At 42.9% G+C, this 22,915-nt stretch overlaps 1 protein-coding gene across 1 annotated transcript in view; it reads left to right on the top strand.

Moving 5' to 3' along the window:
* The window catches only part of LOC119004701 (connector enhancer of kinase suppressor of ras 3-like), a 49,355-nt gene that overhangs the window by 2,754 nt on the left and 23,686 nt on the right, over positions 1-22,915 (top strand). The window contains exons 2-5 of the mRNA XM_037071858.1: positions 12,782-12,945; positions 17,156-17,358; positions 18,988-19,075; positions 22,495-22,536. Coding sequence (XP_036927753.1) covers positions 12,782-12,945; positions 17,156-17,358; positions 18,988-19,075; positions 22,495-22,536 — 497 coding nt within the window. The remainder of the gene's footprint in view (positions 1-12,781; positions 12,946-17,155; positions 17,359-18,987; positions 19,076-22,494; positions 22,537-22,915) is intronic.

Raw genomic sequence — 22,915 nt, 5'->3', positions numbered from 1 at the left:
GTAGGACAAGGCCTTTTTTGTGTATTGAGGCTGTTGTTAATCACTCGCATTGTTCAAGGAGATCAAGCGGTGGTTGGTGGATGTTTATTGCGAGTGAAAGGGCGTAGCTTCTTTCAGTTTAAACACTGTTGTTTTTTTGTTTGGGGACTGGAGGAGATGCCCTGAGGCACAGTTCATTGAACTCAAGCTCTGATCTTCCAGCTGGATGTGTGGTGTCGTGTGAATGGTATCACATGTGTCATGTGTGGGATTACTTACCCTGGGGGGAAAACACACTTTTCTAATGACAGTGTAGGTGTCACAGAACAGTGTATTTTAAACCTGTATTTCAATTAAATTTTGTTTTTGTCTCAATGTCAAAATTAAATAGTTAAATTTGAAAAAGTCTATCCAATGACTCAGAGCCCATCTTCACAAATACAAAAGTTTAAGTTGTATGCTGCTAGTCATTCTCCAAATATAGTCCCCACATGGGCAATGGCTCAGCTGAGGAGAGCTGGCACCCTTGAGGGAATGTTTAGCTCCAACTTAGCTGAATAGTTTCTCATTTACCAAACATACTTCCCCCCCCTCCCCACTTGTCCATTTTGTAGTTACCAGGAGTGCGACTGCCAAGTTTAACAAGGCATCCCAAACACGCATACCTGCACAGCTACTGTCTGACTGAGTGGCTTTTATCCAGACACCCTGGACATCCTCCAGCATTTGCTATACTTAAATACAGGCTAATCAAATTTCAAAGCCCTGCATCTGGAAACGGATAAGCCATGTGAATTTTAGCAGTGGGTTTATTTTAAGCAAGAAGTCGTGATTTGATTCCTGCTGATCTAGTTTGGCACACGTCCACACAAGGCCTGGTGCTATTACTTTATCAGTGATGGTTGTGTGCTTGTATGTGAACATCACCCATAAGCAGGAGTCCGATATGAATGGTCAGATGGAGGTTAGACACGTGCTCTTTCCCAGGTCATGCAGTCATGTGGTTGGAAACAAGAGTAGTGGCAAGGGTGTGTGTGGCAGTGTCCTGCCTCTCAAGTAGCACCAAAGTGCCAAGAAGGCAATTATCTTGTCAGAGAGGTGGCAGACATGTGCTGAATGTGCTTTTGTCTTTGACCAAGTGTGTGCTTGGAAAAATAACAGCGTCGTGTCCGAGTCGGCACACACTGAATGACTCCACTGATGGGTACCTTCAGCAGCCTTATCTTTAGAGATGATAGTGAGGTGTGGGCAATGATGGTCTGTGATCCTTATCTGGCTAAAACAGAGACTTCCTAAACTGGAGTGCGAACAGACGTTGTGCAGACACCTCACCCTTATTAAGGCATCCACTGCCTCTGTTTTAGCACCTATGTTTGGACAGCCTCCACAGGCATCATTAATCCATTTTAGCAACCCTTACACTGAAGGCTGTGTGTGTATGCATCAGGGAGACCAGGTGTTAAATTAATCTAAACATAGGATTTAAGAACAGCGGAAATCTGTCTCCCTTCTCATGGCCTCATGTACACATAGAAGTAACACAGTGAAATAACTTAATGTCATTCACTCTTTGGTATCCCTTTAAGTTAAAACTTCTCTTTGTCATTTACCAGTTACCAATCATCTAGCCGTTCAGCTTCAAGAAATGATCTATTGTGCTCCACTGATGGGCAGATAATAACCATGTTACCTTTCAATAGAAAATGGCCTTTAGAGTTCAGGGGAAGTGCTGTAAGAGGATTCCCCCCAGGGAGAGGAGGCTGAAAAGGTTTGCTGTGGTTTCGCTTCTGTCGGCCCCTCCATGGCCTGTTTCTCACACGGCCTGGTGTCCAAGCATCATAGCCTCAGGAGTTCCAACATATGGGGACTTCTAGATAAATCATTAATAGTTAATGTTACTGTTCTTATCTAGTCACAAGGAGACAAAGATGAACAAAAGTCTGTGTATTTATCAATTCAAAGATCTTTACAGTTGAGACGATGCATTCAGCTTTGATATTATGTTTTGGAAGTACACAGTAATGATCCGTCATCTGTGCGGCACTTTATAGGGGTGATGTTATTATATTTTTTTTTATCAGTAAATCAGAATTGTTTTTCATTTGCATGTATACCCAACGGTTCTCCTCTCTGTGCCAGGAGAGGAGACCAAGTGTCACCTCGTATGCCTGCCAGCCTGGGTTAGATCAGTTTGCTTTTCATTCAAATCTGAAATGTGCATTGCAAATCTCCCAGATGATCTCAGCTTAGCAGGACCTGCAAGCTATTTGGCCGTGCTCTGCCCTAAGAGCATTGGTCCGTGAGGTGCCATGCTTAAGCCATGGGAATAAAGGTTCAAACCTGTAGTGGCACAGCGGGTGCAAATACGGGTCACACACTGACCGACCTCTCGTGCAGGGATTTCAAGTGTGTGCGCTTGCCCACACTCATTGGTTTATCTCATGCCATGATTATGCCTTAAGGCTCGCTCTCACAGTCATCTAATTTGTCGTGTAAATGTAAGTTGTTGTTTTTTAAATTCATTTAAGTCTTCAGTTGCTACTGACCCAGATCTGTGCTTTCGTGTTGATTCACACTCGTACAGAGAAGAATAAAGGAAGTGAATGGCTCTGTTGGTATTGCTATCAAAGCACTGCTAATGCATTTATGCTCAAATAACCACAGAACATGAGAGGAATGCATTCAACGTCTGCTATTTTCCTTCCAAACCAGCAGCTCTGTGAATGAGCCGTCAAAACAGGTCACACATGCCCTTTGTTGCATTTGGAGCCACCAGTTGCTTTTAACGGATTTAAAATGCTGGACTCAGTCGAGTTTGATGGGTAGTCGCTGACCAAATACACACAAAGCTCACCGGCTTACACTGTAATGGAGTGTAATGTCATTATGATTATGTGGTGATCTGTAGTTTTATGAACTGTTAGCCACTCTTGGGTTTAGCAGGGCACTTGGGCAGATGCCAGAACAGAGTGTGTTCAAAACATGTTCAGACTAGTCCGTATTTCCATTCATTCGAGCACAGAGACTCACTGAATTCCTGTCTAGCTATTCACACACTTTAAAATTCCCATTCACATAGGAAATAAAAAAGATCTTATAGTAAAACTTAAGAGAATCTGCTGACTTTCAATTAGCAATCTGCCTTGTTAACATGTGGATATAGCATAGCATTGTTTTGGCATTAAATTAGTCATGCAGGACGGCTCTCAATGCTTTGTGTTTGTGTTTTCACTTGCCGCGACTTGTCTCTGATCTGTCAGCTCTTGTGTTGACTTGTTACATTAGAGAGTGCTGATAGATAAGGCAGTTGTAATGGGTTAGTCTGTCTTTTCACAGCATCGATGGCGCATTCATGAGCCTTGAGGTTCATTATCAGCATGGCTCCATGAACCATGAATGGATGAAAGTGTTTGTTTTCACCAGGAAGCTAAGAAACATCGGTATGGTTAAATGGAAAGCCCCATACTTTCTTTGCAGTTCTAGCACTCTATTTTTGAAAGGCCTTAAAGCTGATAAGGAGACACAACTGTTCCAAGCTACTTTTTCATTTGGTTATTTTTGAAAGTCACCTCAGGAAACCACAGAAAATCCCATCGTGCCTTTCCAGGGTAATTTCTCTCCCTTAATTTCCATCTTCCTCGGGACTTCCCAAAACACCAATTTGTTGCTTATTTCCTTATTCTCTGTCAACAGTCAAAGCATCTAACATGCAGATGATTTATCAGAATACAGGTCAGCTGTGACAGATCCACCCTGAGAGGCTTTTTCATTTTGGAATCAGTTATGAGAGCACTCAACCTACTGAACTGAATCTCATCTCATATATTGACCTATCACTATCACTTTTCAAAGCAGTAGAAAGTTTCAAACAACAATTTCACTCGGTCGGTTTTCATTCACTAGGCTGTACAAAGGTTATTAGAACAAAATACCGGCTCTGAATTTGTTAAGCAGGGAGTGGTGGCTCCCCTGAGCAAACAATCATGGGAGATTCTATTGATCCTTTCTTTTGTCTCCTTTGGTGCAGACATCTGGGGAAAGCCTCTCACTTGCCATTCATCTGTTCGTTCGAGTCAACAGAACATTCATCATTTATAGGAACAAGACTGTCATTTTCTTAATCTGTCATGACTGTTGGGTAGACCCGCAGCAGGTGCCGGCCGGAGTACAAACAACCTCAACTGGAAATAGGCGGAGTGTGTTTTGATGGTGAGAGGTTCGCTTGTTGTTGTTTTTTTCTAAAGGATCCATTGTTGTTTGGAGCATTAAATCAAAATCTCGGGTCACATCTTTAAACAACATAGTCAGAGAGTCAGTAAACTAACCACAGTGCAGTGTGTGAATGTGTTATATGAATGGCTGCGTCATAGGTGCCCCTACCTAGCCTCTGAGTGACGCACTGTTGCTCACCGATACCTTTCATCGAAGATGACTCATTCTCCTCCAGCTGCACCACTCGCAGCAGGGAGCATGGGATCAGCTCCCTGCAGCCTGTAGGCTGCCTAGTAATGTCTTGAATTGCATAATTCAAGTATTCATTATATTTGCTCCTCACTGTTCGTGACTACTCAAATGAGTAACCAAGAGTTTTCAGGGAAAGTTATTTGAATGGAATGTATGTGTCCTTTTGTGAGGCGCGTGTGCATGTTTGCTGTTCTTGCTCCGCCACCGAGAGGATAGATGGGCTAATGATGCTCTCAATCTTATTGACCCTTGTGTCCTCCCTCCCTGACCTGGACACAAGCCAGCGGTAAATCACTCCTCCTCTTCCTCCTCTCCACTTCAGCCTATTCCATCTGCTCCCCCCAACCTCTTCCCACTTCCCCTGTTATTTACAGCTCAAGCCAGTGCCCCAGCTCTTTTGGTGGCAGCCATCGTGATGGAGTGAGTGACCACCGGTAGCAATAAGAAGTCAGAGCAAGTTGCTCCTGCTGGATTTCCCCTGAGTAGGGAGCCAGCAACAGGCCTGGCTGAGAAGCTGATCTCCACTGCAACAGGGTCAAAGATGGACCTGCTGTCAGTTTTGATCGAGTAAATCCTCCGCTTGGCTCGGCAGCAGAATCTTTCTTTCTACTTTTTCAGCCAGACTTTTTAACAAGATTTGAGGGGGGCACTACCCACTGGGAGATTTATGGCAATTATGTGTCTTTATCTTTCTTTATTTATGGTTCTTATCCAAGGATGCTTATGGGGATCCATATCGGGAATGGAGCAAGTACTACGCTCAACCATACGAGCCACAGGGACAATCTGATGCTATCTTTGGTTTAATTAAAGGCTTGTGTCTGTCGGCCATATCTTTCCATTTTGTAAAAGCATTGTCATACAACATAACAGCACAATGGATGCACTGTTAAGTTTGGCTCTGCTAGAAACTTGCATGCTGTGTCTGAGTGCTAGCACACTTTTTTCCCATGGCAAACTAAATGAGTGTGGCTTGTTTCCTCCCCCAAACCTTGTCCATCTTTATTGTGGTTTCCATAGGCAGCTATTATGGTGCTGGTAAATAGCTCTGTAATCAGTATGCAGGGCCACCCTGATCATACACCATACGTGTGATGGGATGAAAGCAAAAAACAGGGTTCCCCATGTTTTTCTCTATGACCTGTTTATGTCTCAGCGGCTATGACTCTGAACCCAGAGTTAAATTTGACAGAGGATGTCACCTCTTCAGAGTTGTAATTTTCTTTTTCGTCTTTCCTTGTCTTTCTTCTCTCTCTCTCCCTTTCCTTTCCCTACTTTTTGCCTCTTTCCCTTCATCTCTGTCTCATCGCAACAAATGGCGTCCCTTAATTATAGTTTGGTCTCAGGGAAATGATGTATAGGTTGTAGCAAAGTGAATGCTTTAGAAGTCCTGTTGACACATAAATAGTGCAGACTGTTATGCAACATCCCATCTTCAGGAGTGGCTCTCGGGCCACACAGAGACAGTGTCCTTATTGCTTTCGTTATTGCTTTCTAACACCTATTGTTATTAAAACTGGAAAACATCAGACCATTCCTGAATTCCAAAAGTGACAGTCTCTATTGTTTGTTGAACTTTCAAGACACAAAGACTTGTGACTATCTTGGGATACTTGTCAACAGACGGAACCACAACAATATGGCAGTTGGAGGGGCCAGGAAAGACGGAAGATTGTGGTGGGTGGAGAAGCAGAAACAGGGCTGAGAGGGGATGGAGGAGGGGGGCTTTTGAGACATTTTTGAGGTCTTTGTTGCTTTCTTTAGTGGGTGTTTATGTTAGTGGTAACGAGCTGCAGTGTGGCCGGGCGACCGACTGGCTGGAGAGTGATGGGTGTTTATGTTGGCCAGAGAGGTTAATGCTCCAAGCCCTGCTCCCGTCCCTGTCAAACACACGGGCACCGGTATAGTACATACTCTTACCATTCCTGACACAGGAATGATAAGCTGTTTACAAACCCGTTCTTGAGTATCACCTTTCTGATGTACTCTTGAATAAATCAAATATCTCTCTGTCTTTGGCATGAGTTACAACTACATTACATGCACTGCTACTGCTGTCAACTAATCTATGAATGGTACTTAAATCATGACTCAGTGTAGAATAATGAATCACCTGAATAGAACAGAGCCATTATTAAATGAATATTTGACATTTTGGGAAATATGCTTATTCCCTTCTGTCTCACAGTTAAATGAGATGTTTATCCAGTACAAAGACTGGAAAAAGTGATGGTAAAAATAATACCAATATATATGGGGAAAATATGCTTAAGCCTGAATCTTATTTATCACACCTGTACTCTCACTGCTATGACCATTTAAAATGTCCTCCATGGAAAAAAAGTGCATGCAAACTAAAAATGGAAATCCAGAGGAAGATGAACATTCTTACAAAGGTCAGCAGCTTTGATCATTTTTGAAGTTGCTACCCAGGTTTCTCACTATCTGTATATAAGTCGCCTGTGTTTTTGGCATTGATATATTGATGAAATAGTTCTTAGATTACAGACCTATGTTTGGTGTTAAATGAATGTGAAGTACATCCAACATGAGAAAACTAAAATATGTATCAGCTGCAAACTCAGTGACCCAGACAACCAGTTTTTCAGTTTTTTTCCCCACACCCTTAGCTTAAGTAGCACCTGTTTTGGTTCCTGCAGGCTTGCGAAGACACTTACAAATGAGCAGCAGTCTGCGTCATCTCTTTTCCTAGTGCCTCACTTGCTCCGTCCTGATCTACTTATGACCAGAAGCCATCATGTATCAAGTCATACGACAGCCAAAATAACCCTCACAGCCTATTGCGCTCTGACCTGCAACGCATCCAGACCTCACCTCTTACCTCTCTCCAGTCACTACTCTCTGGACTGTCCCCCCCATGGAACCTCAAACTCAGAAATCTAGTACCAGCAATGTGACTGAGGTTGTGTGCTGCTAGAGGTGAAGATTAACTGAGCCCAGCGGCTGGCGTTTGTAGTTGCTGATGTGCTTCAACCACAACAGCCCCGTGAACTTTAACCCCCTCTTCCGTCATCAGTCATCGTCCATCACCCCGTGAGAGACAGAGCTGCTTTTGTCTGCCTGGGGACTGACCAGCCTCAGCTGCTTTTTCTCACTTAGGAAGCCCACTGGGGACGTGTCACTGCCATTTTGTAGTTGTCTGTGTTTAAGATTAAGGTACATGAAGTGAAACACTCTGTTGGCTGGAGGAAACAGTGATAAGATTAAAACATGGGTCCCAAAGGGTCATAGTTTGATTGTCAAAGAGAGATTGAAAACATGAAAATGCTGTCTTTGGGACAAAGTAGCTTGTGCGTAGGACTCGCCTAATGTGATATTGATACTCAATATCTAAACTTCAGTACACTTTCTTGTAGGAATATCTAAGAAACACATGTGAGTATTATGATGCATGACACAATAAGGCAGATCTTTGACCTACTATCAGTTTTTCAGGAGGGAAGAGTCCCCTAGAAAGCTGAACGTTCTTCACTGTTCTCAGATGAGGACACAACATGCTCAATGGGGAGATGTAGAGCACCATTGTGTAACTCCTATCCCCAGTTCCCATTGGAAGAGCCAGCCTAGTGTGTGTGTGTGTGTGTGTGTGTGTGTGTGTGTGTGTGTGTGTGTGTGTGTGTGTGTGTGTGTGTGTGTGTGTGTGTGTGTGTGTGTGTGTGTGTGTGTGTGTGTGTAGAGGCTTTGTTGTTGTGCTGCTGTGAAGTCATGCATTAGGATAGCTTAGCAGTCGCCGAGAGGAGCTTTTTCTTTCTTTCTAATTACAGCATGGCCTGGTCCGGCCAGAGACCATTGTGCCCGAGTGCTGTGAATTCCCACAATGGAGCTGCTCAGTGGAGAACAATGAGTCAAATTCCTGCCCATTCCCCGCAGGTTCAGAGGCCGGGCTGATAAATAAAGATAGCAGAGATACAGTGGCTTTGCTATTATACACCCAGTAGCATTCCCACTGGCCACCCCGGTGGGGATATTGGATTGTGTTCGTGAATGTTTGTGTGTGTGTCTCTGTTTGTATGTGTGTGTTACATGGTGGCTAGAGCTCCCACTGGGAGCACAGGGAGGGGTTAAAAGATGGGGGAGGTGAAGGAGGAGGGAGCTTGTTTCGTTCTTTCTGTAGGAGGTGAAAGACTGTTCACTCTTTTCTGGTGTAATCGAACCCCTGAGAACGAAAAGTTGGCGACCATGAGCTGCATTGAAAGCATTGTTGATCAAAACTGATCAGCTTTTTTTCTTAAGACATGTCATGTATAAACCTGCCTCAGATCTGAATCTGCAAAGTGAATGGAAACTGAAGTCAAATGTAGTAAGTGAAAAGTGCAGTATGTGCCCCAAAAGAACAGTACTTCCATCACTGGTTATTCTTCATTTTGACACTTTTTCATTTTTACTGCAAATTTATATCTCTTCCAAATATCAGTTACTGGTACTGACCCTGAAAAAGCAAATTACTGATGTACTTGGCCATATTAAACACAATCTGCTGTTTTTGTGCTTCTCAACGGATGGGAAATGCTGAGAATATGACAAGAATAGCCCTGCCATTTGCAAGCCGAAGGGTTCTGTTGTTTACATTGCCAAAAATGTGTGCGTACACAGCCTTTAAGTAGGCTGCAGAGCTCCAAGGCCTCCAACTGGGTCCAGCTCCACTTGTTGCAACCAGACTGGAATATCTTGGGCCCTCGCTTTCCCAGCTGCCCAGAAATATGCCTGCGTGTGTTTGCACGAATATGCAGCTCTACACTGAAACTGTTGTGTTGATAACCTGTTCTACACATCAGTGATTACTCAGTAGAAGATGGTGGGTGGTTCAAGGACCCCACAGTGAACAGCAGGTGCAATACTGTGACACACAGCCTGGCATTTCCAGTTACCTCCTATTCTGTGTTTGTTTATTGGTCACAGATTTCATTCAGATGCCATCTTCTCCCGCATACAGGGAAGGTCTCTCTGTATGTGAAAACCAAATTGCTTTAGATTGTAGCACTTTGTCTGATACAGAGCCACTGTCAGTTGTCATTGACAGTCCACTTTGAATCCATTCAAACTTGTAATCACAATGAACTTTGGGGGCTGCTGTGTGTCTGGTCCTCTTCCACACAGCTACACCCACTTGCTCTGGTTTGAGGACATTTGCCAAGTGGTTCACAGAGGCCATAAAACGCCAAAGCGTTTCATCCTGCACAGGCTTTTGAAAAGCATTCACACAGTTGTCCCTCGTGCCCACCCCCCCCCCCCCGCTCAATTCACAATAACGTGACACTCTATCTCCTTTACAGGTTACTCTAGCTTTAATGAAAATTGATAGTCTCACACATCCCAGCAGCCATTGATCGAGGCCCAATAAATGTTTTATAAGCCCCACTGTAAGGACACCCCTATTTATTCAAAAGGTGTCAATGGTTGAGTCCAGAGGGAGAGATTGCTGTTTCTCTTAGGGCCCCTGCATTCTGTGGGAGAGTAATACATTTTCTCTGCCATGCACTTCAACCTCTATTCTCAATCACTGGGGCTGTGAAAAGGTAAGTCTCTGATACACATAAACATACAAGTCGAAGCTAATGCAAATCAGTTTGGACCCTGGTGGGACCTGGGATTTCTAAACTATCTGAAATCTGACTTTTATGGTCAGTGAGCATTCAGATATGTGGGGAGAAAACACTCTCCAATTAATGAATGGAAGTGAAAATAGACTTGGGGTGAGGATAAGCTCCTCATTCATCAATTAGTGGATGCAGAATCATTCCTCCGAGTATGTCTTTTTGGGCCGCTTTCCTATAGCTACTCTTTGTTGATGATAGTGTGTGGTTTTACAACAACCAAGCTAAAACAACAAACTGTGTAAGCCTCAGCGACTCTAATTGTAAGCTGAACCAGGTTTCCCTGGTGCCCTTTCTTCTGGTTGGTGGGGAGGGTGGCACCATTCCAGAGGAAATGCCTTTTTAACACAGCAGGAAGGAGAAATTTCACCCCCTCTAGACCCAACTCTTTCTTTTCATCTGATGACTTTAAGGGACTGGCCCAGTGTTTGTGTTTGTACCGTTGTGGGTTCAGGCCAGTGCTCAGTCCCTGTAAGTCCCTACAACGCGAAGTGGATTCCCTCGCAGACTGATTGCCAGTCAGGGGTTAAGCTTAAAATTCTCTGAAGTCTTGCCGCGGAATTAGCATGCCAGGCAATGAGAAAAATCGAATGAAGCTAACTGGACTTGACTTGTGTGAAGGCTAATGGTTAACAAGTCATGATGGAATTTCCCTTTGATTCAGTGGAGATGACTTGAGGATTGAAAAAGCTTTCATAAGTGAACTTTGATGCCTTAATGGAATTTTAATGGCATTGGAGGGAGTCCTCTGTAGGTAGCGTGGGCCCAGGGGCTGCACAATGCATCATGCACTGCCGTATAGTGTGATTGTGATTTCAATTTATATAGTAATTGTACCTCAAAGGGCTGCAATACCAATATGTCAAGGAATCAGGAAGCAAGTAACTTGAATCCTGTTCCTTATTTTTTTTTAGCTTTGTTAGTTTGTTCATCCATTGCAATGTACGTTTGATCCACCAACACCAGCTTTTATCAAATACAGCTAAAGCGTTTCAGGTTAGCTGAGAAACGTCTGTGAACATAGCGTGTCCACTCCTGCCTCAAAGTGAAAGCCTTCTGTAAAAGTCCTCTAAGTCTGATGAAATATGTATTACTCTGAAGCAGCTGTATCCATATACATGAAAGTGTTTTGAGCTGATCTTGCATGCTAACTTCGCCTCTGAAACTAATCTTTAGACATTTTCTATAGCATCAAATATTCATAACTAAATAAGCAACAAGAGGGCAGTTGCATTTACCACCCATAAAGGTAGCTTATTTGAATTATGGACTGTGTAGGTTATCAAACATGTCAGATGAATCCACACCCAAAGATGTCTACCAGAACAATCCACCAACCGTGGTTCTGTCCTTTTTTTCGTTTGGGACATCAAAAACAATATTTTTCAACATACAGTTTATTATTTGTGCTGTATTATTATCATTAAGTATTCCACTTTTAAATTAAATCCATTGAAAGGTTTAATCTGCAAAAAATATGTGTAACATAATTTGTAGAACATGAGACAGTATACGGATACAGATGCATTCTGAACTTCTTTGGTCAGCCGTTCACCACCCCAATACACACACGCTTGTTAAGGCTATGCATACTCCCTGCAACAAATGTGCGGACTGAGTGTCACAGAGGCATGAAGATATGAGGTGCCATTCACAAAATTGGCTCAGTGTTCATAGCGCACCCCCATTTGGTCCATAACTTCATGCCTTACATTTGATATGGAAGCAGTTATCTTCTGTTGAGTTACGTGTTCCTGAAGAAAAGTAACACTTTTTGTGACTTGAATGTCAAACTGATAATGGATCTGCCAAATCCTGTCTCATGCTGATGAATATTATTTGTGTGCAAGTGTGTGTGTGGTACAATGTGAGTGTGTCTTTCAGCTGACGGGTCTTTCAGCAGAGCAGGGCACAGGGCCATGTATCTGCAGCTGCCCCCTCTCTGTGCACTCTTTGATGGGGAGAAAGATGGTGTTTACTTCTAGACACACAACTAGACACATACATACACAAAGGCTTGTTCTTCACCAAGTTGTCTCAACACTACTTGATGATCCACTGAGGGGACACATTGCGTGCATAGGGAGGGAATGACTGTGAGTTTGTTTATGGCGACATACTGTATACAACCACATTATGAGAAGGGCCTGTTGCAGTCAGTCCACTACAGTACACAGAATATTCATGTGAACACACCCTTGTGTGTTCAATAACCACAGCAGTTGGTTGAGCAACGGTCCATCTCAGTTGTTGTTGGTCTTCCCTGACACTGGCACGTTTATTAAAGCACTCACGCACACACGCACACACGCACACATGCACACACACACACACCCACACACCCACACACTCATGCACTCACACATACAGCACTCCATTGTTTAACTAGCTCAGCAGACTTATAGAGGTCTCAACCGTTACTGTTTATAGAGTGTTTGTATGGCAAAGATAGCTGTCACACCTGTTCCTTATCTGCAGTGCGTGCACACACAGGCGCGCGCACACACACATATATACATACACACACACACACACACACACACACACACACACACTATAAAGACAGTTGCTGAAAAAAGTTTCAGATACAGTAGTTAAGTTGGCACTATATATTTTTTAAACTGGGGTCAAACAGCTCTTGGAAATGACAGTTGAACAGTAGCAGACTGATCCATACTCTTATTTCTCTAATGAGCCTCTGTATTTACCTTTTTCATCTCCAGGTTTAGATGACAGCCTGCAGCAATATGTGGGCAACTTTGAACGGGAAAAGATCAGTGGGGAGCAGTTATTGAAGATCACACACCAAGACCTGGAGGAGCTCGGAGTGGCCCGGATTGGACACCAGGAGCTAGTGTTGGAGGCTGTCGATCTACTCTGCGCTCTGGTCAGTAGATCTCTGCTGCAAATGTGTGTTTCTATATCAAATAGTGTATCAGGAATGTCATAGCACAGTGAGAGTAGCATACTTAAGGTATGTGACAGAATCTCCAGGAAGGATTTGTAACAAACCATGGGCTCTCCTTTGGTCACTGCCCCCCTCGTCCCTTGCTCTCAGGGTCTACATTCACAAAAATCTCAGCCTGTAGTTTATGGTTGGGTGGGTAAAGGAAGCAGCGATGCAGAAAGGCTCATCATTTCCCACACAGCTCAGCGGGGTGTGCAGGCACCACATCACATGAAGCAGCGTGAGGACACTGGGGAACAGCAGTGTCACTCTGAGAAGAGGAGAGATGAGGTCAGAGGGGGCTCAGTTTGGTAGTTTGAAGCTGTGTGAGATTATTAGAAGCAGTTATGGTAATCACGTTGCAATGAATGACAGTTTTATCAGTTTGAAAGCTAAGATGACATCTCTCTTCACTCAGTCTCCTTCATACAGAAAATACATAAAAAACTCAAGCTATATTATTTTGGTCTCTGTTTTTGGAGATCCCAGGCAGATTATTCTTACTTGCTGCAGCTGTCTACTCACCTTAGCTATCTTGCTAACTTCAATTATAGATCCCCATGTTTGGCTCTTATTAGTCACTGTGGGAGCAAACCAGCTGCACCTCTGTCCATCATCACATCTCCTAGAAGAACTGCCAACAAATACTGCTTTGCCTTCAACTCTTGAGCATGCAAAGTGCGAAGAAAAGCTTCCATGCTCCAACTGAAAGAGAAGCAGGTTTTCCAGCAGATGGGATCGATTTGGAGTTTTATCACTTCCTGTGCCATAAAAGTCCCAGATTGGGCTCCCTGCGTTTTGATCAGTGTCAGCATTTCTGTCTTTATGCTCTCTTAAAATGCTGTACGTTAGTTTCGAGCAAGGCATTTTTACCCTGAAGAAACTTCAATTCAACTTCAAGTTCATTTTCTACTCACCTACATGAGGGTGCATCTTGTAACCATGCTGATCTTAAAAGTTGGAATGGGTTTGGATCAACAGATTTTATGTCTCAAAAAGATGTGATTTGTCACCTCAACACACTGAGCTAGTATAAAGTCTACACCTATGCTGGGAATAACTTTTGATGACCCAGGTCAAACCAGAAAAGGCACAGGCTACATTGATTCATCTTCTCTCCTTGTTGCACCTTCATTCTGCCTTGCCATCCTGTATATGAGGTGCAAAGGCAGAATGGGGGTGTCATTGTTTTTCTGGCAATGGAGGTAGTGACAGCTGCATATGACAACGGGGGTAAATGATTGCTATTGCTGTGTTATTCCATTGTTAGTAAGGTTGCCTGACATGTATGTAAAATGTCACACTAGATTATTTTGCTTGCAGAACGATCACACACTGAAACTGCATTATTCAGCCATTGTTTGGTTCAGTGTAAACCAACAAAGGTGGCCTAAAGTTGGGCATTCATTGGTGGTGCTATTGCATGATCTGAAAGTGGACACCTTGAAGCGCTTGGTACCTACCACATCTTTTTTATTTTGAAAGATTTACTCATCATAGACTATATAAACCATATGGTACATCATGTGGTCCATAACTTCTTTAACTATCACGGTAATCAGGCGCAGATTTTTGTTCACCCCTAGAATGCTGACATCAAGGCAGTGAATCTGAAGTCATTTTCCTCTCGAGCAGCATCATAAATTATGCTTCCAAAGTGCTTCCTCAGCATGGTTTCGTTATTTTAAGTGAACCCTTTTCTTTGCACGTGAACTTCATTCCCCTATCAAAAATGTCCTGTCAGTTTCATGTACCATGTCTGTGTGTGGTTATATACTACAAATTAGTAAGGCTTTAGTAAGGCGATTAAGACCAGGAATGCTGAACTCTCAGCAACCGTTGACCTCTGACTGAAGCAGTTCGGCTTAATGTTTTTTGTCCGATAGAGGTTTCCTTAATAAGAGACCTTGGCCTTCCAGTGGCCCCATGGGAGGAAGTGAGGCCCCCGATTCAATTAGCTTTAACTGAGGCAAGGTCACTGCTACCGACAGGATCACAGGCCACCAGTACCCGAAATCCCCACACACTCCCCCCTCTGACTTTCTCTTTTTTTTGTTTACTGTTAGGTCAGGCACTTCCTGTTGAAACAGTCTCATTCATCTTAGTGACACTCTTGAATTTCAAATGTTTTATGGCACTTTCTACAAATGTGGCCCGTATCATTGTACTTTTTATATATCGGGGACCAGAGCTGTCCTGTTGGCAGTTTCAAACCAGAATCCAAATGAATGATGGCCCAACATACAACCCCCACTGGCCTTTAGGAAACATTCATACTTGTGCTTCTCTTCCACCCAACAGCTATCAAGAACAAATTGCTGTCTAGGGACAAAGAAAGAACATTTCAATTAATTTTACTGAGCCACGATGTCTTCTGCAGAGTCGGTGTTGAAACCCAACACTTCTTTATTTATTCTCAGACCCTAGTGACCCTCCCAGCGCAGCATGATATTCACACACACATTAGCTCTCTCCAGCAGTGATTGAACATACAGTATATGACAGATTATCTGGCCTCGTCGTGAGCCGCAGAGCTGCTTTAAATGTATTTTACCATCGCCTAGGGCTGAATCTGTCCCATGGTATAATGTTACATTTAACCTTAGATTGCACATCATAGCAACACACTATGTGTAGCCTACAGGCATTTGTGTCTTTTCTTTAAAGTCAAGTCACATCCACGTAACGCCTGTGGTGAGGGCAGGAAGAGCTGTGTTGTGATAGCCGTTCTCCATTTCTCCCGACGACACATATACCAGTGTATAGTATATACTTCAAAGAGCCCCAACTCGAGCCCACACCAAAAAGCTTCTAGCATCTTGATTCTAGATTAACTGAATGTCGATAAAAAGGCACTGAAATAATGTAAATAGGGCTTGAAATGCTGTCACGAGAATGAAAAATTGTATTTGACTGGAACCACAGATTCCACTCAGACTTGGCTTTTAGCTCAGCTGGCAGAGTGGGACAAAAGCTTGCTGGACATCTGTGGGCCAGTAAGAACTGCTGTGACTGTGTGATTAGCCTGCTAATGAAAAAGCCAGGAGGGACGTTTGATCTGTTAAAGGCTCCCACTGTCTACGTGTTACTTTCACTGTGTGAGTGACTGAATGAGAAACCAAAACATCAAATATTATCTTTCCTTTATTCCGTATATTCCCTTAGTATGTTTACTTACCTTTGATGATGTTTCAACAAGCCATACCATGCCAAGTGTACCATGAGTAAAGCCATGTACAGCTACTGTTTGACTAGCTCAATCATACCAGTGAATCATTCCATATTGACACAAGTGGAACGATTTCCTCATGTTGGAGGGAGGCAGTGGAATAAAAGTAGAAACTAACCACTTGCAGATCTCCTTCATTGTTTTCCAAACACGTGCCGTTTTGCTCCTTGCAAAGCATATTTAGCTACTGGCACTCACACATTACAGCAGCATTGCTGGCAGCGATGCAACACCATGTAAGCTGATATTTTGAAAGGGAGCCAGGGTACCCATCCTCTGCTTACCTTTAACCAAAACATTATTCCACACCTATTAATTCAGTCAAAACATTTGCAAAAAGCAAGCTCTTTAAAAATATTTGACATGTTGTCATGCTAAGTGTCAGATAATGCTTTACTCTTAAAGAAACAAATGTGCATGCTGCTGCAGGTAAGTGAGTGCCCTGCAGAAGTTTAATCCACAGCCATTCTATGGTGCTGTACTTAGTGACCCTTGAAGGCACAGAGCTCAGCCACTCTTGCGCTTGTGAATAACCTATAAATTTGAGGAATGCAAAAGCAGGAAACAACCTAGGCTCAAGAATGTAAACTTTGCTCTACTTGATGGGAATCAGGTGAAGGCACGTGCACACCCTCCCCTGCACGTCTTGGAACAAACCTGAAGACTGGAGGGTAAATTTCATGCCCGATCTGTCCTCACAGACAAGTGCACATAAATTATATCTTTCAAAGAAATGATTACAGCTGCTCATTGTACGGGAAAAAACACGTTTTATTGGGAGTAAGACTCCCTTGTTGTACAAAGTACCTCCCAGGTCTAGACTGTGTTGAAGGGTTTTTTGCTTTGATCTTAAGTTTGATTGATAAGTATAATTCCTACCTCAGTCATGTCACCTAGTTTTGCATTGATTTATTGTTTCAGAACTATGGTGTGGAGACAGACAACTTGAAGAATCTGGTGGTGAGGATGAGAGCTGCCACCAACAGTCTGCACATGGCCACATCCGACCGCAGGAAAAGCCCAGCGTATGATGGCAGCACCTCACGCAAGCCACCCAATGACTTCCTCACCTCTGTGGTGGAGATGATTGGTGCTGCAAAGAGCCTCCTGGCTTGGCTCGACAGGTAAGAACAATGTTATAACCACCTACCTGTGCGCTCTGAATTAAATCAGATTTCAGATGGGCTGCAATAAAACACTGCTCAAACTAGCTGCACATGCACATGTATAGATACTTTAGATTTTAGTTGGTCTCTGTATCTTTAAAAGTATTTGGAACCTTGTGAATAAATGGTTATAACAATATTTGTATTAATATGACCTGCTCCTGCTCCCAAACGCATTACACCATAAAAGCACAGCATATTAAGCAGGTTGCCAGGATTAAGTGTTAGCAGGCTGAAATTAAGCTTCTCTTTTTGTGGCAGGTCTGACTAAAGCTGGCAAGGTGACGTCAGGATATAAATGGTAGTTGTGAGGTCGAGACGAGAGCAGTCCAACAGCCTTTAAAAGTGCTGTGCTAAATGTTAAATTACGTCTGTGAGGTTCACATAAAGTTCAGATTTTTTGTTGGACAAAGAGGTTTTGTTAATACTATGTATCAATTTAAAGTTTCTTAATAGGTTTTTCCTTGAGGCATAATTTGATATAATGAGCCACATCACATATTTTGAATATGTTTGGTTGTGACATTCTTGAGTTACAACAAAGTCAGTCTGTGACAGATCACCCAAACACAGTAACCAGAGCAAGGGTCACTGAGTCTATTAAAAGGTATAGTGTTAACAAGTCAAAGCTGACTTAACATAGGTAGATTACATATGCTCCCACATGCTTTATTAGATACACCTATACAGTCTGATGCAATCCAGCCACAGGTTCTTCATTAAGTTTATAATGGCTGGGTTTTGTGCAAACTTTCCGAGGATTTAATTAATCTATGTTTCTTTTACTGCAGTCACTTAGATCTGGTTTACTGTAGTGCATTATATTCATTGTGTTTCTATTTTTCTTCCTACCTAATTTTTGTAATGGGCCATCAAATAACACAAACAACTTTCAGTATAATGCAGCCAGAGCTGAAACTGATTATTTTCTTGATTAATTGATTAGTTGTCTGGTCCAAAAATTTTAGAAAAATAATGAAAAATGCCTGGTCAATGTTTCCCAAGGCCCAGGGTAAGGTCCTCAAAGGTATTTTTTCCACAACCAAAAGCTATTAAAAGGGCAATATGTAACAATTGATTTCTTCTTGAATTCACATACACAAAGAAAAAAAAATCCATGACGACATATCACCAGAGTAACCGCTACTAACTGTAGCTACAGTTAGCTAGTTAGCTCAGTTAGCCATAACAGTAGATAATTGAGCAAATAAATCAGAAAATATTCATGTTTTTAAAAAGCTGGAGTCAGAGATTTTTGTCTTTTTTTATTACTTAAACTGATACATCGCTTATCAAAATAGTTGTTGATTAATGTAATTGTTGACAACTAATCAATCAATTGTTGCAGGTATAAATGCAACTGAGCTATTGTATTGGAAAAACATAGATTTTACAAGTGTGCCTTATAAAACGGTGTTTCTGTTTTGAACATTATTAGTACATGACGCTGAATATCAAATATTATTATCATATATTTTAATCTTAAAATGATACAGTCATGGAGTTTGATTGACCAGATCTGAACCCAGCTCTGCAGACCATCGCTGGTTCTTAATGTTCTCCCTTTCCTTCTTTGTCTGCTTACAGGACACCTTTGACAGGGATCAGTGACTTCACAACCACCAAGAACAAGATCATTCAGCTGTGCCTGGAGCTCACTACCACAGTTCAACAGGTCTGCACGCTAGTTAGCTCAACAACACATGTGTAGCCAGCCCCTGGAAAACGCATACACACCATAGCTGTGCTTTCCATTGAGCACATACCAGCCAGAGGGCACAGACATGCAGGATAAAGTGTAGGAGAGGAGAGTTATGGGAAATGTGGTCTGGCAGCCATGACATAAGCCTGAAGCCAGCAGTCTGAGCACATTATTGCAAATACCGATGTTTTTCTTGGGATCTTTTCCTCCTCATGCTGGCTAATGAGGAGACCCCCTTCGTGCAGGGACGTTTTAATGGTAAACGTCGCTTTTGTGTTTCCAGTTTCATAAAACCCCACTGGCGCACTTTTAAAGGTGGCTGCCAACATTCCCCAGGCTGCCGTTCTCCCTCAGCCATGTGGTTCCTGTTTTTGCTTCTCCATGATGCTCGCAGTGGGAGACCAAGCCGTCGGAAAAAAGCTTCCTGTGTGTAGGTTTATCCCAGGGATAAGGAGGCGGTCCATCTAAGTGTTAGATAGATGGTTTAAACAGAGCATCAGGATACATCCACAATATTTCACAACTTTCTGCAGAGAATTACTCCAGCAGCATGATACAATTGGCTTTCTTTCTCTATCTGTCTGTCTATCTATCTATCTATCCATATATTTATATCAAATTATTCTCCCTAAAGGTTTTCTTAAGTAAAGCCCTGTAAGCAACTCATTTTACACTGCTGGTTGAAAGTGGCTGCCGAGGCTGCAGGTGTCACTTTTAGAGGGTTATTGCATCAAAATAAATTCCTTTCCCAGAGTGCCCATTTCCTTGCCAGAGTCTGGGATTTCAGCACCTCTGGTGATTTACTGTGGGTGTCTCGGTCATGGTCATCCAGCAGAAGTGGGGGTATACATTTCCCACACTGCCATGTGGAGTGGAGAGGTTATGGTGTAGAATAAACTCCTGATAGGTGCTGAAAGAGCCTTGTAAGACTGCAGAGAGTTTTCCCCCCAACGACTGGAGGAGGGATGCAGTTAAGCCCTCAATATCGGCTCATAGCAACATATATTACTGCAGAAAATACAGTGTCTCAACTTGCAAACAAATTGCAGACCATAAGTCTCCCTTTGCTTTGTACAGGCCAGAGTATGAGCCACTGGTTAATAAAATGGGTTCCACGGACAGACTGCCACAGTGATTAGTTTTATGATGGGGGAGGACCGTGTGAGGTTTGCCCAGCTTGTTCATGAACTTCAGCCAAGAATTAGAGCTTTTCAGATCACACAATTTATGTGTTCTGCCTGAATGAAGCCTGTGTGTGTACACACAATGGGACGCGGCTATAAAACTGTGAACGCATCACCCATCTTGGCTGACCCATCACATGTGGAGGTCATTCTCTTTCAAAGATTGCACTTTTCATCCATCCCCTGTGTCTTTTATCTGTGCTTCCCACTGAATTGTTGGATCAGATGTAACATACTGAAGTTAAAACCAATACAACACAACGTCAGAGGGCCACATCTAAAGTTCTGTAGTCCACAGACTTTATTCACCCAGTGTAAAGGCAGCTATACTCCAGGTTTCTGCACAGTGCCAGCACTCCTCTCTCTCAGCCACTTCATTGCTCGACCATGCAAATCCGCTCCGGTGGCGGATCAAAGGCCCAGAGAGCAGCACACAGAAAGTCATCTGATCCACACCGGCTGTGGGATCAGGTCCATAACGTGAGGGATCAGTACACCCAGGGAATTGTCCCTCAGCCTCTCTCTGTGCTTAGTTATGATCTGGCTCCTGTCTACTAATGGGACTATGGGTTAGACAAAAGATATGGGATTCATTTGGATATCACGAACAGATCTCAGAAGGATTATCTGCACAGTGCTATTCACCATTTGACCATGAAACAAGGAAAATGTTCCATAAATGTCAAAGCTTGGTGGGAGATGTGCCAAGCCATGTCTGCGGCACATAATGATACTGTTTTGTTTCATGACCTCTAAACTTTGAAATACGTATTTTTAGCTCATCCTTCTTGGCCCAGTCACCAGTGTAGTCATCCAAACATTGGCCAGTCTCTGAAAGAAATATGCAGTTACATGTTTATGTGAGAGTAGCCAAATTCCTTCTGAAACCACCATATGTTCTTGGCAGACTTTAGAAAATACGTTGTATGGAAACATTTTTGGACCACAGTATATAAAAAGAAAACTATTATGATAGCGTTTTTCCCCTCTAAATGTTTCTATTGGTTTTTCAGTCCATTTCCGAGTAAGGGAATGTGGCAAAGTCATATATATATCATTCTTTACCAAGTCCTTCAAAGAGGCACATTGAAAATAATATTTAGGAAACACAGGATGTAGTCTGTTTTGATGTGAAGCCATCACTTGCAGTCACAGACGGTCCAAACAAGTCTTGTTAATGCAAACAAACCAATAGTATGACAAGCCAAGTGCATTTGAAAACAAACTCTCCCCTTTAGCCCGGTGGAATGTGCAAGCTATGGAAATATGGAAAAACTTGCTCGACCCCCATTCGGTGTCTGCACAATGGATTTACAAAGAGCAACAGAGCTGGCTTTGTACATGGCACATGCCTATGCATGTCACTAATACTGTGAGGGCCACAACACCAATTTCCCCTTTATTTTGCATTAACAAAGGCTTGTGGCTTGTTAGGGTTAGGGTTCTGTTGAAGTAGATTTTTCTGTTCTGACTAGTTTTGACTGGAGCATTTCACCTGTGTTTTGATGGATGCCTCCCCTTGGGGCATTCCCACCACACATGCACGTGCACTGAGATCCCCCGCCCCCCCTAACTAGAGGCCCCTTTAACCACCAACAACACAGTTGTCAGGGGAGGCCGTTGCCTCAGCTGTGTCCTGTTCAGCTGCAGTCCATGAGTGCTGTGTTGAGATTCTTGGAGGGGACCGTGGTCAGTCTTTCAGCTGACTTTGCAGATTTTATTGTTGGTTCTCGCCCCCAAATGCTCAAGATCACAGCTTCTGTGTTTGGAATCCCCTGTGTCCACCAGCCCACCCACATACTTTTAACTGTGGAAAGCGATGATGCATCCAAGTGCTCAGAAAAACCAAAGCACTATTTAGATGAGTGCTTTCTGAACATCAATGCATGTTTTACCCGATCATTCCCTACCATCTTATCTTCACATTGTTTCTATATGACTGTTAGGTTGGTATTTACGTTCCAATGTAGTTTACCAAACCACACAGCAATTATAGCTTCCCGAGAATTTAGGCAGAGAGGTAATTTGAATCTAAAAGCTGTTTATTTGTGGCTGTTCTCCATTTTCTCAGTTCTATATATGGAATGCTGATTATATCGTATTCAAAAATCCCTATACTTTTTCCGCTCTCCAGCCATTGAATAGCCTCTTCCCTGTTGTTTACTTGCGTACCCGTCTAATCTTTCCTCACTGTCTTCTGTGTAACAGGACTGCAGTGTTTACGAGATGGAGGAGAAGATCCTGGAAGTTGTAAGTTTACTGCATATCTTTTCTTTGTTTCCTGTAATGTAATGTAATGTAAATAAGACCCAAGGTTCTTATTTGGGGGAGAACGTCTGGTTGATCATTTGGGTGAATTTCTCTTTACGTAGAGATTGTGTGACATGCTCTCAGGAGCAAGGTCAGGTTTCTGGTTGAATGGAGCCGACTGGTCTATAGGCTTGCCAACGGAGGAGGCGGCTCTAATACGCCCCCGGCCATCAATCAGTGTTTCCTGTTGCTGACACTCTCCAGACCCCTTGGGCTAATACTAGGCTTCCTCTTAGCATTCTGTCTCTCTCTTAGACAGCCCAAGTGAAGTTCATGTTAAAGCTCTTTGTCCATTTCTTTGTTTCATACTATTTTGCAT

This window comes from Acanthopagrus latus, chromosome 16 (assembly GCF_904848185.1).
Source record: "Acanthopagrus latus isolate v.2019 chromosome 16, fAcaLat1.1, whole genome shotgun sequence".
Classification (NCBI taxonomy): Eukaryota; Metazoa; Chordata; class Actinopteri; order Spariformes; family Sparidae; genus Acanthopagrus; species Acanthopagrus latus.
Note: the sequence above shows the minus strand (reverse complement) of the source record. Positions and strands in the feature narration are given on the sequence as shown.